Source organism: Trichomycterus rosablanca, chromosome 25 (genome assembly GCF_030014385.1).
Source record: "Trichomycterus rosablanca isolate fTriRos1 chromosome 25, fTriRos1.hap1, whole genome shotgun sequence".
In the NCBI taxonomy this organism is placed as follows: Eukaryota; Metazoa; Chordata; class Actinopteri; order Siluriformes; family Trichomycteridae; genus Trichomycterus; species Trichomycterus rosablanca.
In genome coordinates, this window is record NC_086012.1 from 16,768,761 (window position 1) to 16,788,860 (window position 20,100).

Sequence of the window (20,100 nt, forward strand, 5' to 3'; positions counted from 1 at the left end):
ATTAAAAAATAATAATAATGATAATTTTTATTCTGGCTTTGCTCTGGGATAAAAGTCAGGGTGGACTGAACGTTCTCTTTACTGTCCCGCCAAGGCGGATGGCCGAGGCGACCTTCGAAAGCCTCCCGTCTCTCTTTAATAACGCTTCAATACACTCAGAGGTGAAATAAATAAATAAATAAATAAAACAAACTTTTCATTTAAGAGTCGCACTGATTCCAAAAAACCCTAATAGATCACAAGCGTAGGAGGAACTGACCCCTTTTTATTTTCCATTACTAATAAATTATAAACTAACGGATCGATAAATAAAGAGACGTTTATATCACGGTGATCCTCGGCGTCGGGGACGGACCGTGGCCGCGTTCGCGCTCCGGTGGAGACGTTTCATGAGGACGTGTTTCAGAGGCATCAGCCAGAGTTCAGCGCTGTTGTCACGAGTCAAGAACGATGACCGCGGCCTCGCTTTAGCCCCGTGTGATGGAGAGTCCACGTCTGCTTGCAATTAACGTCCGAACGTGAGCTTGAGCTGGACACGACGGCTCGACCTCGAGCTGCTCGAACACCATATCCTAAGCCATAGCCTAGTGGTTAAGGTACCGGACTAGTAATCAATCAGGTTGCTGCTGTTGGACCCTTGAGCGAGGCCCTTAACCCTCAATTGCTCAGACTGTATCGTGTGACAGTATTGTAAGTCGCTTTGGTTAAACGCGTCTGCTAAATGCCATAAATGTAAACATAACACAAATCGAGGCACAAACCCGTTACGAGAGGTTGTGTTCCAGTCTGACCAGTTAAACCTACGGTCCGGTTGCTGCACGTTCTTTCAGAGCCGAGTCCACGTTTTTGGAATCCAGTTTGTCTCCGTTTCCAGCTTTGCTAGCTCGGCTCTGATCCGTCCGAACGCCGCGGCCAGGTCGTCGTTTACCAAGATCCCGTCGAACAAGTAGCCGAATCTGTCCTCGATCGTCCAGGCGGCGTTAATCACGGCCTCGAAGTCCTCGTCCTGCGAAATACAGATTCACAAATGAGTTTCACATCTGTACACATCTGTACTCGGGGGTCTTTGTTAGCTTAGCAATTAGCAAACAGACTAAAAAAAGACGGTTTCTGGAAAACTGTGTAGCCGGCGGCTATTCATTATTCATTCTTATTCATACTGATGGAGATTACTGTGTAGCAGGGACGTGACCAGATCCAGACTCATGAGGCACTGAGCCACAGACCCAGACATTTTTTCCTGGATCTCAATTTTAACGTAGGATTTAAAATATATGATTTTACGATATGTAAAATTAAAAAGAATTATAATGCATTAGCATTAAATGTCCTTAACAATATCTTGGTAGCTCAGTGTTTAACCCTTTAATGGTCTTAGTTTACTTTGAGTGTAAAAATAAGCTGTATTTAAATCATCTGGTTTGGGTCGCATCTACTGCTCGGTTGATGTGCGTTAAACTCAGAAATATTGGCAGATGACGCTGTGGTTTTAAGCAAACAGCCTTTCTAACTTATACAGTATGTCAACTAAAAATACATCCCTTAAAAACAGCTTCTGATATAATAATATAATAAACAGCTTCTATATAAATAATTTTACATTTAGGTCTAATTCACCTGCTCAAAGTCGTCAAGACTCAAGGGAATCACACCTTTTGTACGAATGAATCAATTACATTTCACCAAGTCCACTACTGCTGAGATCTGGGGACCCAGGGTTCGAATCTAAGCAGTGCTATCAGCAAGTCAGACATCTACATGGACGTGATTGTATAATGTCTGAGAAAGGTGCCCGAAACCTCCTAGTCTTACCTGGAAAAATAAAGTCAGATGATAAAAAAATAAAGAACATTTACAAATGTTCCAGTTTGATTACAGTTGGTCTTACAGCAGTGGAATAGCTGAAGAGCAAGGAACAGAACTGTGGGCCTCTCGTGATACTGCTCTAGCCATATCACATTAGGTGTTGGACTTTGGAACCTCCGTTCAGTGCTAACTGTAGTTTCTTATCTGCTTACAACAGACATGTTGCTTATCTCTGTACTTTAGACTCCCAGTCACACCTCAAGCACAATACAACAGCATAAAACTAACATTCGGGTTCCAAGCTCGGATAGAAATAGGAGGGCTGCGTCAGGAAGGGCATCCGGCGCAAAAACTGTGCCACGTCTAGTATCCGCTGTGCCGACACCTAAATACGGGAGCAGATTCGAAGATTCAGCTTTTTTTATTAATCTTGTTAAGCTGATTAGATGAGCTGATAATGAACGCTGTAATATATTTGAACAAAAATCCTCAATAGCAGCACTTTCACTAGTGGTCTTAGACTTTTGACCCTCTGAATATTCCAAATTCCAGTTTCTAAAGCAATAACATGAGTAAACATGACACAGCACAGCGCTTTAGACGCTTCGATTTAACCAAACAGAAGAACGTGTTTATGATTTAAACAGTAAAACTTGCCCTTGGCTTGGCCGCTGATGTTAAAGACTCGTCGTATCTAGTTTACTCAGACTATTACACAAGCAGACGAGAGTCCAACGATCACAACGTCCACCGTGTAAACACATCTCGCTCATAAATACACCGTACCACCAAAAGTACTCGGACACCTGACCGTGAGCTGGTCGGACATCAAGTATTAAAATAGAGCGACCGCGATGTGATCCTTTCGGCTAGAACAACAACTCTGAAGTACGTCTGTGTTCGGGAATTTGCGTGGCTGGGCGCTGATGTTGGTCAAGAAAGCCTCAGTTGACGTTGAAGTTCATTCCAGAGCTGTTCAGTAGGGCTGAGGTCAGAGCTCTCTGCAGGACACTGGTCACCAAAACACATTTTGAGTAGTGTAAGTGTGTGTGTGTTACTAGATTCAGCGTTGAACGGCCGATTCGGTGGAACGGCCCTCATGCCTGGTGAATGTTGATCAATAATTCCGTTAGCACACCAGCACTGAGATTCTGAACTCTTCGGTTTGAAACTCGGTGTTGCCACCGGTCGGCTGGGCGCCATCTGGTGGCATAATTGCCAGTGCCTGCAGCAGATACTAATTGGCCACCGTATCTGCAGGGTGGGGACCGGACTATGTGTGGGTGGGTGGGTCTTCATACGCTGTGTAAAGACCCCGATTGGTGGAAGAGACGCCTGTGCAGAATGCAGGGGTGAGAATAGGAGGGCTGTACACGTGTCGGAAGAGGCGTACAGCGACGTGCTCTCCTCGGATGCAATCTGGTATCTCTCAGCAGCGGAAGACAAGAATTGAGTCGTTAAATCGGGAGGAAAATGGGAAGAAAATGCATAACAATAAAAAATAAGACCATTAAATTAAAGACAGTTTGGTGTTCAGCACGTCTGACACGTTATTTACCGATCTGTAGGGATAAACGTTCTTACCGAAAACGTCCTAACCGCCGTGGACTCGTTCAGGCCGGTCAGGATTTTAGCTTTTCTCCGGCTGAGCCTGAGCTGTTCGATGGCTGGAGGCTTGACGAACACGACATACGGTTTGAATTCCGCCGTGTACAGAGTCTCCACAGCCTTCAGACAAGACAAGAGTTTGGTTAGCACATTAGGAGAAAAAGTCAGTCATTAAATCATTAAACTGGCACGGGCTGTGCTGACGAGAGCCGCTTGTTTCCATTCGGCCCCGCTCCGCTCGTCGTCAGTGCTGCCACCGCTGCGTTCGTTCATCCTCCGACTCCAAAATATTCAAACAAGAATCCTCAGGATGGAACATTTGACCAGAGGACACAGTGTGAGCCTGAGGGCCTCAGTCGTGCGCCGTTTCATATGCGTGTCTGTGTCCCGGGTCTGTTAATACGCCCGGAGCGATGCCCCGGTGAAAAATAATCACCCCACAGGAAACGTACCGACCTGAGCGGAGCTGGAGCTGACAGAAGCTCCTCGTCCGAGATGACTTCATTCCAGCGCCTGCCCTCGGCTCCAAAGTCAACAAACACGACGTGTAATACGGTGGCTTTCTCCCTGTGGGGTTGTTAAGGATTCGGGGGTCTCGTCACGATCAGAACGCTCGTGTTACCAACGCGTGCCAGTCTGTAATACCAGCTATTAAATAATACAACATCGTGCCACACGACTTATGCAGAAATAACCGACTAACGCTGCGTTTCAGAACTTACGCCAGGCTCCAGATCCAGCAGGCAGACCTTGTTCTCCATCAGGACCCGGCGGACGGAATCCAGCCTGACGCCGTAGTAGTTCCCGCCGTGTTCTCCGTACTCTATAAACCTGTGGATGAAGCAGGAGCTGTAATAACGACACCATTCTCTCGAAGTCAGAAGTTAAAATACACTTATAAGAGACGTACGGGACTGTATGTCATTACAGCCCTGAGTATAGTAATTATGCCCGCAAAAACCCACATGGACACAGGGAGAACATGCAAACTCCACACCACACAGGTCCTTCTCGCTGTGAGGTGACAACATGCCACCCGATAATTGTACAAGCCAGTACAGCCAACTTGCGTCAATATTTTTATATAATCTGTTCTAGAAAATGAAGGGCCTGATCAGTCTGACAGGGTGAAACGGGAGGCCACCCCGAACCGTCCTCACGTCACCACAGCGCGCCCCTCTCATCTTCCACCCCGAGATAATAACAGCAGGACCGTTTGAAGTGAACCCGCGTACTTCAGGAGATGGAGCTTTCAGACGTTCTGGCACGGCGCGGCTTTATCTGATCTGCAGCGCTGCGCTTTAAATTGGAGCCACCTGTCGGCTGGAACACCGGGGGGGAAACGCGCCAGCGCTCGTACCGAAAACCTCGGGGGGGAGATCAAGCCTGGCAGCACGGCGCTTTCCACAAGAGTGTCACTTCGGCGCGAAAATAAAGCCAGATCACGCCTGGCATCCCAATCTGTGGATTATCAGATTTGAAACTGAGAGGTTTGCCTTTAATTCGGCCAGCGCGGGCCTCGAAGTCGACCGTCCGACCCCCGTTTCACGACTGCATGGATCACCTATCGACAGGGTTTCCAAACCTCAGGATTTCAGAATCACTCAGAATGGAGGCATCATAGACAAAACATCCACGTGAACGGAACATATACTGCTATAGAGGACGGTCCAAGTACAATGAGCTCAAAATAAAACATCGAATGGTTTCTGTCGTACAGATGGATATTCGGCTCAATATAGACGCTCCGTCCGTCAGTTAACTGGTGCACATTGGTCAGCGCCTGAGGCTAACTGTGTTAGCTTAGTAAGCTACAAGTAGAGCGTCTAAATAATCTGCCTTATGAGTTCGATGTCTTATTAGAATCCTCTCTACTGAGGCAGCGAGGCAGCTCAGTAGGTTTTCAGACTGTAGGTGGGTCAGGGGTGTTAAACATACTTGTGGTGGAGGATATCTTTCTCAAAGGCGTGTTTGGAGATGAAACAGTAGTCCACGCTGTCTCTCTCATGTCGTCTGCGCTCGCGGGTGGTGTCTGTGGAAATTAGGTGGGAAAAGACTTAACTTTTAGAAAGTACAGTCCTCGTAACTCAACGTCCTCTAAACTCGAAATCTTTAAAGCTCGACGCCCTTCATCGAGACATTTGTGCCCTTAAACTCGACGTGTGTGTGATTGTACTTTTCTTTGATTTCTAACTGTTTTTAATTGTATTTCAGTGTTTTTATATTATATTTGTGTTATTTTTAGTGTATAACCATCAAAAACAACCCAATTATTTTACATGAACCTGAAATATATGCATTCCACGGGACCATGGGACGCATTAACAGGTTTACCAAACATCCTTATGGGAAAGGTACCGCGGTATTAGAACAGATGAACTCACCTGGTACTGGGACGGCGAAGTGCTCGGGGTCCGAGAGCAGCAGCTTTTTCTTCAGTTCGGTTACACCGACACCGCTGGGTCCTGTTCCGACAGAAAAGTGACCACCGCTGCTGTTATGACGTCCAGACAGCTCAGACAAAAATCTAAATCTAGCTAATAATTCATGCGTTTATTTATTTATCTACAGTAACAACACACCTAAAATGCTGACACACTGTGACACTGATTTTAAGAGTTGAGACTGTTCTAGCGTCAAAACAGGGCCAGCTCAGTGTCAATAATATAGCCAGGCACGTGTCAGCATATAAAAGGGTTATAAAGGGGGTATAAATATAAACCAAAAGGCATCACACTGTATTGATTTTAACTATTGATTTTGAATGTATTGATTTTCCCTGTATTGATTTTCCCTGTATTGATGATTTCCGGCATTCCGGCACATCCAGAGCAGCAGAACACCGAGCCGATCTGCTCCCAGGAGGAAGGAAACACCAAGTTAGCGTGGAGGCGATGACGGATTTGCCTAAAAATCATTAAAAAAGACTCAGTCTGGTAGTGAGACGTGGAAAGACATGCGGGTCTCTCAGGAAACATTTTCAGGAGCTCAGAATGAATCCAAGTGGAATGAAGACCGAACGTCTGTGATTTTAATCATACACAGAATAGTTTCGGGTATGTCTACATACCTCGTTAATGCTACACAATGCAAACTTTCATGTTCGACCTAATTTTGGCTCCCTGAGTGCCAGCGGATCTCCAGAAATCATCCAGTAAACAAACCGGAGATAATGGGAGATGATTTCTGGTATTTCTAAGCACTGTGGTCTCTTGAGGAAGCTGTAGTTTATTTTCTTTATTATTTTTTTTTTTTTACATATTGCACATGAGTGCCAGCAGAGATCAAAGAGCCGGGCAGTTTGGAAGGTAATGCCATGTGTCTGAGGCCAACGGAAGAGCAAAACCAGCAATTTGCACAACAAGCTGCTCATTTAAAAAAGTTGAGCAATGTTTAAGGTGGCTCTGATGGGTAGAAAACATGATGAGCTGTTTGCCGCCAGATAAAAATAAAAAGTCTGATACTGATATAAAATGTTTTGACTCTTTTCTCTTTGGGAAGCCGTAAAACCAAGCGACAAATCCAGGAATCTGTCTCGACCGCTTCTCAAATGTGCAAAACGTGGAGCTCAGCCTCTAAATTTCAACAGCAGACACGACAGGTTCTGACCTCCCAGATGATTAAGCTGCTTTAAAATAAAACCGTGCAGTCGGTGAATATTCTGGCACGGATCGAGGCTCCCTTAAAGACCTTTCGAGCGCTGGAAGAGGTATCGGCGCGTTCTCTGTTGTTTTTACCAAACAAAGCTTACATCTGTCCCGGAGCGGCCGCCAAGCCCTGTTCTCACCTCTGATGTATCGAGAGAAGAATTCTATAAATTTGTCACGGAGGCACATTTTTACTCCGGCGACCCGAGGAGAAGTGCAGAAGATTGGATCGGAGCGAACGAGAGGACGACGGCGCGAGTGAGATATACTGGGGCCGCGATTCCAGATCAACTCGAGTTCAAACGATGAATCAAACACAGTCGTGTCACGCCGAGGATTTTTATGGATTTCAAGTATTTCTGAGCTTAAATAATTCGATTTGTAAAAAGTTCAGCGGAAATGTTTTCAGAGTTCAGTACAGATGTCAGGACGTGAGGAATGTGACTAAAATCATTTCTGAGGAACGTTTTATCCATTTATAGGTACAAACAGGTTGTAAAACATTCAGTCCTAAAGAGCATGACAGAATCATCTCAGTACCAGAACCAACATGAATAAAACATGAATAAATTAGATAGATGGATGGATAGACAGACAGACAGACAGATAGACAGACAGACAGACAGATAGATAGACAGACCGAGAGACAAACAGATAGACAGACAGATGGATAAACAGACAGACAGACAGACAGACAGACAGACAGACAGACAGACAGACAGATAGATAGATAGATAGACAGATGGATAGTTGGTTAGATAGACAGACAGAAATGCAGGCATATGAACAGACAGATGGATGGATGGATAGACGGATGGATGGACAGACAGACAGACAGATAGACGGATGGATAGACAGACAGACAGACAAATAGATAAATATATACACAGAAAGACATAGATAAACAGACAGATAGATGGATAGACAGACAGACAGACAGACAGATAAACAGACAGGGATGGATAGATGGATATTTTTCTGATCAGACAGACAGGCAGACAGACAGATGGATAAACAGATAATTGGTCAGATAGATAGGCAGACAGACAGATGGATAGATGAATATTTTTTCTGATCAGACAGACAGGCAGACAGACAGATGGATAACCTGATAGTTGGTTAGATAGATAGACAAAGAGATAGATAGACAGACAGATAAATAGACAGACAGACATACATAGAGAGAGATAGATAGATAGACAGATAGATAGACAGACAGATGGATAGATAGATATTTTTGATTATAAATACACAGGTGGATAATTAGATAGATAGATAGATAGATAGATAGATAGATAGATAGATAGATAGATAGATAGATAGATAGATAGATAGATAGACAGACAGACAGATGGACAGACAGACAGAAAGATTGATGGACAGATAGATAGACACTGTCTTCTTTCTGATCTTCTGGCTCCAGAACAGAGGAACCACGACAGACCAAAACCCCAAGAACTGATCTTATTACACCAAGGATGCATGGCTCTGGTGTTTGGGGTTTGGGGGCTGGTGACCCCTTGGAGTTCCACCCTAGAAAGGTAATGCAAAGGTGTTTTAATAAAGATCACAGCTGGTTCTACAAGACTAGATACCTCCCCGAAACGCCAACAATCCTGAGATCTGCTTATTGTGATACAGAATTCATGAAAAGAAATGAATGAACTGAGAACAAACAGAAACAGAATGAATTTGATTCCGTCTGATCTGCAGCGATACGTTTTCTTGCTGGCCGCACAAAAAAGAAAGTCGGGTGTTTTTTTTGGTTTAGTAATGATCCTGGATTTGATGAACTTTGGCAACAGGAGGCTCAAATGATCTGGAGAGAAAACAGCGAGCGAAGAGAAATGAGACGGACGTATTCAGAAGACAAGCGTTCGGAGCGCGCCATTGGAAGTGCCATCGGGAGGAACGCTGTGCAGAGCCGAGGCGAAGTCCAGACGGAGCAATGAAAACAGATCTGTGCTGCAACTTTCCAGACTGTAAAAGGATCCATGAGCGGCTCTCAGAAGGTCAGTTCCATTCAAGAGAAGAAAATCTAACAACTGTAGATAAGAGCGGGAGTGTAATTGAAAAACGTTCAAGGGTCCGTGGAGAAGGGTGGGGGTTCAGCGCTCACTTCAGTAGCTGCTTGGGTTTATTGAGGCCACACAGTAGAGCGTTTATAATAAAATAGGAACAAATTCTGTGGATACGGAGGTTATTAAACCCACAAAACACTAGAGACGCTAAACAGGTGAAAATACCTGAAATCTGTACTGAAGTTTGTATTAAAGAAGATTTGACGATGTGTTTAATCATATCATAACATTAATCAGCTCCACTTACCATGCATGCATTTTTAACCTGCTTTCACCCCGTTCTTCAATGGTCAGGACCCCCACAGGACCCAGAGCAGGTATTATTTAGGTGGTGGATCATTCTCAGCACTGCAGTGACACTGACATGGTGGTGGTGTGTTAGTGTGTGTTTGTTGTGCAGGTATGGGTGGATCAGACACAGCAGCGCCGATGGAGTTGCTGGACTGAAAATAATCCACCAACTAAAAACATCCAGCCAACAGCGCCCCGTGGGCAGTGTCCTGTGACCACTGATGAAGGTCAAGAAGATGACCGACTCAAACAGCAGCAATAGATGAGCGATCGTCTCTGACTACATCTACAAGGTGGACCAGCTAGGTAGGAGTGTCTAATAGAGTGGACAGTGAGTGGACACGGTATTTAAAAACTCCAGGAGCGCTGCTGTGTCTGATCTACTCATACCAGCACAACACACACTAACACACCACCACCATGTCAGTGTCACTGCAGTGCTGAGAATCATCCACCACCTAAATAATACCTGCTCTGTGGTGGTCCTGTGGGGGTCCTGGCCATTAAAGAACAGGGTGAATGGGGGCTAACAAAGCATGCAGAAAAACAGATGGACTACAGTCAGTAATTGTAGAACTACAAAGTGCTTCTATATGGTGGAGCCAGTGAGAGTAGAAACAAGGAGGTGGTCATAATGTTATGGCTGATCAGTGTACATTCTATACATACCAACCAGCACCACAGGACGGTATGGATCTCCTGGCTCTCTCACATAAGGAACCACCTCCTGGTAACTGGGAATTTGCTCGTCACCGCAGGATTCAACGTTTCTCCATCTTTCCTTCTTGCTCCGCCGGAAACTTCTCCTCAAACCAGCTAGACAGAAATAAAGAAATAAAGCTCGGTTTTATTCAGATACAGGACAAGCTCATGGAAAATCCTACACCGACTGATCTCAGAACAGTTTAATCAGAGCTCACACTGCTAGTCGAGCATGTTCCACTAACTTGAACCGCTTGGACGAGGACGAAGCGATTTACGATGGTTCTTATTAATGTGTCGTATATTTCTGAAGGGTCTCATAACGGCCTGGACTTTCCATGTTGTTTCCACCCAAACGCTGGATCACTTTCCCGTTGCCGAACATGTTTTGACTGTTTTTCTTCTGACAGGAACGTCATGGCTGCCATTCATACAGCAGCAGAAAAAACGGCGTTCGGACTTGGACCGACATCCTGAACGATAACGGCGCAGACCGTTGCAGTACAGATCGTTCGTCTGCCTTCAGGAATCGTCGGTTTCAAAATGGAAAGGAAGTAACTCCAAATCACTGCAATACTTTCCATAACGTAAACAAACCACAAGCATGCGGCACACGGCTAAAAAAACCAAGGGCAGCATCCCAGATTCCTGATTCATAGGAAAAGTTGATGAACTGTTAGTGTCAGACATATAAACGAAACGTGTAGTTGCTGGACTCACAGTTTTGTGTTACTAATATTTAGTATTTCATTTTGGTGATCTGTTTTATGGAGGGCAAAACAAACCTGGGCGTGTTGCCCTTAAACAGCACTGCATGAGAAACCGGTGTAAATATCACCACATGGGCTTGAGAGTGCTTTAGAAAACCGTTTTCACTTAACACAGTCTACCGCTGCATCAAGAAACTCAAGCTGAAACAATCTCACACAAATGAAAGCCAAACATCAACTGTGTGCAGAAACAGTAGTAGTAGTAAAACTAGTAGTCGTACTAGTAGCAATAGGAGTAGTAGTAATTGTAGTAGTACTAATAGCAGTAGCAGTAGTAATAGCAGTAGTAGTAATAGTAGCAGTCAGAGTACTAGTAGTAGCAGTAGTAAAAGTAGTAGTAATAGTAGTAGTAATTGTAGTAGTAGCAGTAGTGTTAATAGTAGCAGTAGTAGTAGTACTTGTAGAAGTAATTGTAGTAGTAGTAGTATTAGTAGCAGTCAGAGTACTAATAGTAATAATAGTAGTTGCAGTATTACTAGTAGTATCAGTACTAATAGTTGTAGGAATAGTATTGATAGTAGTAGCAGTAGTAGAGGTAGTAGTCGTACTAGTAGCAATAGTAGTAATAGTAGCCGTAGCAGTAGTAGTAATTGTAGTAGAAGTAGTAACAGTAGTGTTAGTAGTTGTCTTAGTAGTAATAGCAGTAGCAGTAGTTAGTAATAATAGTAGTAGCAGTAGTATTAGTAGTATTACTAGCAGTAGTAGTAGCAGTCAGAGTACTAGTAGTAATTAGTATTAGTAAATCAGTATTTAAAGCGTAGTGAAAGTGAAACTAGGATACTGATCATGAGTAAATAATAAATGTGCTGATCAGAGCTCTTTGTTTTAAGACGTGATCATAACACTTTGACTCTCAGGCTGACGAACACACATGGAGCGCGTCCCCCCCACCACCACCACCAGCGAGCGTCAGATGCAGTAGCCGCAGTACAAATACGTGGTTGATTGGCCACACCGATATCAATCTAACCAAATCCCTTAAACTTTTCCAGACATCTGAGTCCCGCGTGGAGAGTAATAAGCGGCCCCAAGGCCAAACGGCTCCTGTGCAAATAAATCAGAGCTGAGCCGGACCTGACAGCAAAATAATTAAACCGATACACCCCCCCTCCACCCCCAAACCCCAAAAAAGAGGATTTTTATCTGCAGACGGATTCACGCACCGAGTCTCCAGACGCTCGTTTCTCTTTCTTTCATTTTTCCTCTAAAATAACTTGTGGTTCTGAGATAATCCGGCTCTTTACACGAGCGCACCCAGACGGGAGCTTTTCAATAAGTGCTACAAACGTCAAACTGCTCCCCGACAGCCGCCGCGCTGGGAATAAATGTTAGGAAACAACACGGGTAAAGCGGGCCTGAGTTCGAGATCGCGTCACGCTCCGTGAAAATCGCTCAGACAGCCGACAAAACAGATTTTCAGATCCAGTTATGATATGTTACGACGGAGTCCTAATTGAAGAAAAACGGTCAGGATCAGTTTAGTGTTTTTTTACCAGCTCCTCTCATTCACAGTTTGTGTTTTACACACAGACAAAAAGTTAAGACGCCCACCGACCAGGTACCAGCATGATCTAGTGTTGTTTTATCAGGTACATCAACTGTATAGGTGCATTTAGTAACAATTCATACCAAAAACTGCTCACATTGGTGTTCTTTTAAACAAGTATGCATGGGTAGTAGCAGTAATAATTGTAGTAGCAGTAGAAGTATTAGTAATAAACGCAATAGTAGTAGTCCTAATAATAGTAGTAGTACTAGTATTGGTAGTAACAGTAGTAGTAGTAATTGTTGTAGTAATAGCAGTAGTAGTAGTAGTAGCAATAGTATTAGTGGTAGTAATAGTAGTAGTAGTAATAGTAGTAGCAATAGTAGTGTTAGAAATAGTTGTAATAGTAGTAGTAGTTGCAGTAATAGTAGTAATAGCAGTAGAAATAGGATTAGTGGTAGTATTAGTAATAGTTGTAATAGTAGAAGCCGTAGTAGCAGTATCAGTAGTACCAGTAGTGTTAGTAATAGCAGCAGTTGTATTAGTAATAGTTGTTATAGTAGTAGTAGCAGTAGTAGCCGTAGTAGTAATACTAGTGGTAGTAATAGTAGTAGTAATAGTAGTAATAATTGTAGTAGTAGGAATAGTATCAGTAGTAGCAGTAGCCGTAGTAATAATAGTAATAGTATTAGTAGTACTAGTAGTAGTCGTAATAGTAGTAGGATTAATAGTAGCCGTAGTAGTAGCAGTAATAGTAATAGTATTAGTAGTAATCATAGTAGCAGTTATAATAGTAGCAGTAGTAATCATAGAAAGTAGTACTGTGCCTGGTAATTTCCTGTGTTTACAATGTGTAAATCAATAATGAGCTACTATGTGTATGGAACTGCACTACAACTAGATCTGCACCTAAAAAATGTAAGTATTCAGGCTTTTGAGAACAAGTGCATCAGAAAACTGCATCAGAAAGGAAGATGACGACCACTGAGCATCTTTCCAAAACGATCAGAATAGAAAAGGAGCCACTGAACCACATTAGGACCTGTGAGTTACGTTACTTTGGCATGTAATGATGACATGAGATGCAGCGTTATGACAGGACTTAGAAGAGCTGGACTGACCACATCACCACCATGGATGGCATCCATATCAGGAGCTAGTTTGCTACATACAACACAAAGCGATGTGCCACCATTACAGCGGTGCTTCTCTACAGACGTGGCATCTGATACACACTTCATCCTGGCCAGTGCAGGAACCCTGAGTCTCACAAACACAAGAGTGGAAAAGTGGTCGAGGAGCCAGCGGGCTGTAACTCTCTAAAGCTCGAACAGAAACAGAAACATCACTTTTCTTTCTGCTGCTGTTCGTAACGTGAAAGCAGACGCATCAGCATCACGAAGCTCATGTACTGACACCATCCATGGGTACAAATTAACAACCTCTTTATCAATTCCTTTATGTAATGGATCATCAGGATAATTAGATAACCAGTTATTAGAAGGGTTGTCCCAATACTTTTGTCCATGCAGAACAGCTAATCGTATAAAAGCTAAATATTATATTCCAGCATATTTGAAAAACAAGCCCAACATGGAAAACCACTCTAGCGTTCTGACTCCATTACAGACTTCCTCGTCTATTAGACACCAACATAAAACACCGAACCACAAACGGCCGGGACGAAGGACTGGAGAAACATTTAAGTTGTCACAAGTTTACTGTGTCTGAGAGGCACCGGCGAGGACGAGGGCATCACCATCTGTAAACCCTCCGCTCAGACGGGGTAAGTGATCGCGTTTTTCCACCTCGTTTAATGAAAGCTGAGCATCAGCAACGAAAACATGCTGGATCCACTGAAACCTCAGAACAGCCGAGAAACGTCGATCCTGACATGATCACGACTACGGAGAAGCTTTTCTGCTTCCAGAGAACGTATACTGGTACCAGGGCACACGACCAGTTTCCAAACACAACCGGTCTGTCGGAAGACCTGGTGATCTGTCTACACAGACGCAGTTTACATCATCCTACGCTCCTGAGAAGAGGGCGTGTCTACATTTTTAGATTCCTTAAATGCTCCTACTGAGGTGCTTTAATTCTGAGTGATGATCGGACGATAATCTTACGGCATTTAGGAGACGCTTTTATTCAAAGCGACTTACAATACTGTGGCAGTATATTGTCTAAGAAATTGAGAGTTAGGGTTCTGCTCAAGGGCCCAAAAGTGGCAACCTGGTAGTGGTGGGACTTGAACCAGTGACCTTTCGATTACAGGTCCAGTACCTTAACCATTAAGCTACAGCTGCCCTAAATAAATCCTGACCAGACTGTCCTTCCTTACTGCTGATTCGCTTTAACATTTTGGCATTTAGGAGACGCTCTTGTCCAAAGCCACTTACAGTACTGTGACAGTATATTGTCTAAGCAGTTGAGGGTTAAGGGCCTTGCTCAAGGGCCCAACAATGGCAACCTGGCATTACTAGTCCAGTACCTTAACCGCTAGACTAAACTGCTAAATCTTTAAACACTGAACCTCATGAGCCCAAATTCTTTCTTGTGCTGGTGTATTAAGTGAACAGGCCGCGTTTACTGGCGAGGTAACCAGTTCCCTATAAAAGCAGGACGTACAATACGCTACAAAACAGCTGCCATGATGGATGTTATACGCGATCTTGCTCATAATTCGACCCGCGAGCCGTTTGGGCCGCTGATAACATCTCTGGCGGGTCCTGTGGAGCCTGCAGCAGCAATTTAGCGCAGATATTAAGAGTCGAAGCAGACCAAGACCAAGACAAGATATCAAAGCGCACGATCTGGTCTGGCTCGCAAATACGGGGAACGATGCAACTGTATCGAATGTTACGTCCGAATCCAAAGTCCATGCGATGAACTCGCAGCCCATCTAGCGTGTCGCTGGCTTCGGGATAAACGTCTCAACAAGTGTAACCGATCGGTCACGTCAGCCTGTATGGTAAACCAATCGTCTGGTTCATAGCTGTGGCTACCTGACGCTGAAACGTCCGAAGAGATCTGGAGGAAAAGCAATCCGGCATCAGCGACTTGGCTCCCGCTGGCCCGTGGAACAGCATACTGATGAAATAATCTGGTTTGTAAATATTCTTAACGTCTCCCTGCTTTCTACGTCTGGATCTTATTGGGCTCGGCTGATCCCTTTACCAGGTCTGCTTCACTTTAACATTCCACCCAGAATCCTCTTGGTCAGGTCCGGCCGCCTGTTCATGGTGAACGCAGCCCCAACGCATCAGATTTACCAAAACAGCAGAATCGTCCTCTAGTTTTCCATCACGTAAAGCATCAGTGTGATAAATTACAGCTTCTGGCTCACCCGAAACGAGCCAGTCAGAATTCGGCCACAGCGTAATACTTTAAGCATGTTTTTTTTTTAAATAAGGATCGGTGGAATCGATGCTAGCTCAGCCATCATGCCTGCTGACGTTTTGCCAGAGGGAGAAAAAAGATTCGACTGCTTTCTGCTTTATTCATACTGCAGCCTGGCTGGTTCGCTCGACCACCGGCGGACCAGAGCGAATGACCCACACCGGCGCTATAAAAGCACTTTAAATAAACATGGACCATTTAACCAGATCGTCACAAATCTAAAACTAATGAACATCTAGGAGCAACTGTAAAATGTATGTCCAAAAATGTTACATGAGGTGGATTTGTGCCATAGAGAAGATGAAGTATGTGACCTATAGGTCTTGTCCACACTAATATAGATGTAGCCATGTTAGAAAATGACTCTTTAGACATTTAGACATATCCGTCATGGACGGGTTGAGCGGTGAGGTGCTTGGGCGCTGCGGCATTTGTGTGGAATGAGCGTCAGATCCAGTGTTTCAGCTCCACATGTATCTGTGTTTATCTGGATTTTCCTCCCTGTTTCACATTTAAACTTGTGTTACAGCTCCAGCTTCTGAGAAATTGTGGGAATCAGAATCAGCTTCTCCCAGAGTCTAAATAAAGCTTAACTCTCCACTAATCAAATTCCTCACTTGCAGTTTTACTAAAACGTCACGTTAAGTTTTGTTCGTACGGCCGGAGTCGCTTTTATCGCCTCATATCAAACAGTTCGTCTCAATGGAGGAGCAAAGATTCAAAATGAGAAAATCCTCACCTATGTGAACTCCGTGTATGGCCCTGTAGTCTGCATCTTGTTTTCATGGAATTAATACAGAGAAAGAAATATAAGTTTACATTATAATAACAATAATATACAGTATATAAGTATGTATAATAATATAATAATATAATAATGAAACACATCAGACATTATTGAGAACTGAAAGCTGAGAGAATGCAGGATTACCTTCCACATCTGTCCAGTGTGAGCGAGGGAGTGAAGTGAGGAAGAGAAAATTCATAATTATGCACTTATAGTACGCTTACATCTACATACACCGATCAGCCATAACATTAAAACCACCTCCTTGTTTCTACACTCACTGTCCATTTTATCAGCTCCACTTACCATATAGAAGCACTTTGTAGTTCTACAATTACTGACTGTAGTCCATCTGTTTCTCTGCATGCTGTTTTAACCTGCTTTCATGCTGTTCTTCAATGGTCAGGACCCCCCACAGAGCAGGTATTATTTAGGTGGTGGATCATTCTCAGCACTGCAGTGACACTGACATGGTGGTGGTGTGTTAGTGTGTGTTGTGCTGGTATGAGTGGATCAGACACAGCAGCGCTGCTGGAGTTTTTAAACACTCACTGTCCACTCTATTAGACACTCCTACCTAGTTGGTCTATCTTGTAGATGTAAAGTCAGAGACGATCGCTCATCTGTTGCTGCTGTTTGAGTCGGTCATCTTCTAGACCTTCATCAGTGGTCACAGGACGCTGCCCACGGGGCGCTGTTGGCTGGATATATTTTTGGTTGTTGGACTATTCTCAGTCCAGCAGTGACAGTGAGGTGTTTAAAAACTCCAGCAGCGCTGCTGTGTCTGATCCACTCGTACCAGCACAACACACACTAACACACCACCACCATGTCAGTGTCACTGCAGTGCTGAGAATCATCCACCACCTAAATAATACCTGCTCTGTGGGGGTCCTGACCATTGAAGAACAGCATGAAAGGAGCTAACAAAGCATGCAGAGAAACAGATGGGCTACAGTCAGTAATTGTAGAACTACAAAGTGCTTCTATATAGTGGAGCCAGTGAGTGTAGAAACAAGGAGGTGGTTTTAATGTTATGGCTGATCGGTGTATAGCTAACATATGTAAAAAAAAAAAAACATTGATATAGGGGCAGATATGTCATATATTACATTTCCATGTGTGGGTGAAATACATTAAGTCAAACATTAGAATTAGTGAATTAGTGTCCCAGTACTTGTCCATACCATGTGTTTAAGATCTTAAATTATTAAAAGCATCTTCATAAACACTAAATCATTCAATCATCGAGGTTTAAAAAAAACAACAGTTGCAGAATGATTAAAATAAAGAGAATAATCTGGATCGTGTGTAAACTTTTGACTGTCAGACATCAAAGTCGGTCCGGATTTGAAGTGAATTATTCATCACAGAAATGAAAGGAAACGGCGGCATGTCGAGCACCTCATCACTCAGTCCCGGCCGTGTAATCAGGGTGCCAGCGGCCGGCCTTTTACTGCCTATATTTGGAACCTCGCGTCAGCTAAACACACGCTAAACACACGAAACACGGCCAAACACCCCGGACAGGACCGCTCTCCCGTCCACCCAGCGTCCTGGATGTAAACACGATAATGACAGACGGGTCTGTGAGGGACGTTTCCTAAAAACACAAAAACACTGAGTGGCTTTTTAAAGCCGGAGGAGCGTGCCTTCATGCTGAGGGGTGTGTGTGGGTGGCCTGAGCGAGAGGACCCACTACAGAGGTTCAAACCTCCGACGTTTCATGATGCAGGAGGAAAACAGACGTCCACGGTCCAGCTGAACCATGTCCATCGTGTCCTTACCTACAATTTAGCCAGCCTGTCCTGTGGCACACAAGCTTTTAGAACGAGGTCAAAGTGGGGCGCAGAGGCTCGGTGATGTCATGTGTGTGTTTGTGTGTGTTCTCTCACTTTGCAGTGTCAGACTGGACAGTAACTGGACACAGATGCTGGTTTTATAGTGAAGCTCGTCACTCTGAAACATCTCAGGTGACTTTAGGATGACGGCATGCTTCTTTCTTTTCCTTTTTTTTATCTTTATTTCTGCATTTTCTCCCTTTTTGCCCCCGATTGAGCATAGCCAATTAGTCTTCCGCTGCTGGGGATCCTGATTCCATTCAAGGAGGGTATATTTGCCCCTCCATGCCCCTTCCGACACATGTGCAGTACCTCGAACCCTTTTTTTTTTACCGTGCTTTGATGGATTCGCACATAAGGCTCATCTACTTCTGCACAGGCGCCTCGGTCTGCTAACCAGGGTTCTTACACAGCATTTGAAGAACCCACCCACTCCCCACAGATTCGGTGGCCAGGCACTGCCAATTGTGCCCGCTAGATGGCGCCCAGTCAACCGGTAGCAGAGCTGAGATTCGAACCAGGGTGTTCAGAATCTCAGCGCTGGTGTGCAACCTGGGCTCCTTTGTTTAATTTTCCTTCCTGGTCGGCGTCACAGTGGGTCCGGTTTTCCCAGATACACTGGGAACAATGCAGTAATGCATCCCGAACAGGATGCCAATCTATCGGCCACCCCCTCAACATACCAGCCGATACCTGGAGCAGCCTAGTACCTAAAATAAAGATGCTTTCAAATTTGTGGCATCAGTTTGGCACGTCTCTGTCATATCAAGGTCCAATAACACATGGTTTGAAGAGTTTGGTATGGAGGAACTCCAGTAGTGAGCAGCGAGTAGATCCCTGACCCAGGTGAACGACTTTGGGATGAATTGGAACACTTAAGCTTCAATGTATGACATTTGGCTTTGTTGACTTTTATCCAAAGCTGTTTATCAGTGAAACCAATAACAATGCAAACCTTGCTCAGGAGTCCAACAGTGGCAGCTGGGCAGTGACAGAGCTCGAACCAGCAACCTTTTGATGACTAGTCCAGTATCTTAACCTCTGAGACACCACTGTCCACTACAAACCAATATTCTGTCCATTCTGTCCAAATACTCTTGAATGACCATGCACCAATCCCCACAGACACACTCAACATTGTTGTCACTGGAGGCTGAGCTGAGGATGGACTCCATATTAATGCTGAAGGAATGAGACGTCCATTAAGCTCTAGCCATACAGTGGACACACAGAAATACCCTAAAACAAAGACGGTTCATCTGACAACCATTAGCAGGAGACGGTGCCGTGGTGAGGGAGTTCAGTCGCTCTAAACTGCTCCTAAGTGACTCCAGGCTGAAGTGTTTATCTGTAAATGATGGACTAAATCTGCCGTGATGGGTCCTGTCTGCAGCGTAACTCTAATCCCAGAGCCGTCCAGACTTTAGTGGGATTCTGCCGTCGATGTGTCGTTCACACACAGTAAAACTCTTAATGAGTCCAGCAGAGCTGCTGGGATTCACTGCGCTTCCTTCAGCGCTATCGGGTCATTCCTGCTCCTCTCGTCCCGAACGTACACACGGGTCTGTCTCAAACCTGGTGACCTGCCCTGCTTCCTACTACCTACCTGATCAGCGGCATCAGTAGAGTCTCCACCTGGGGATCGAACCCAGGACCTTCTTGCTGTGAGGCGACTGTGC

General features: G+C 44.4%; 1 protein-coding gene across 1 annotated transcript in view; it reads right to left on the bottom strand.

Annotated features, from left to right (window-relative positions):
* Window positions 1–826: 826 nt before the first annotated feature.
* Window positions 827–20,100, bottom strand: part of mpp7b (MAGUK p55 scaffold protein 7b) — a 34,604-nt gene continuing 15,330 nt past the window's right edge. The window contains exons 11-18 of the mRNA XM_062987282.1: window positions 18,940–18,954; window positions 16,533–16,568; window positions 10,103–10,249; window positions 5,799–5,879; window positions 5,353–5,446; window positions 4,137–4,245; window positions 3,391–3,534; window positions 827–1,006 (exon numbers count right to left, since the gene is read on the bottom strand). Coding sequence (XP_062843352.1) covers window positions 827–1,006; window positions 3,391–3,534; window positions 4,137–4,245; window positions 5,353–5,446; window positions 5,799–5,879; window positions 10,103–10,249; window positions 16,533–16,568; window positions 18,940–18,954 — 806 coding nt within the window. The remainder of the gene's footprint in view (window positions 1,007–3,390; window positions 3,535–4,136; window positions 4,246–5,352; window positions 5,447–5,798; window positions 5,880–10,102; window positions 10,250–16,532; window positions 16,569–18,939; window positions 18,955–20,100) is intronic.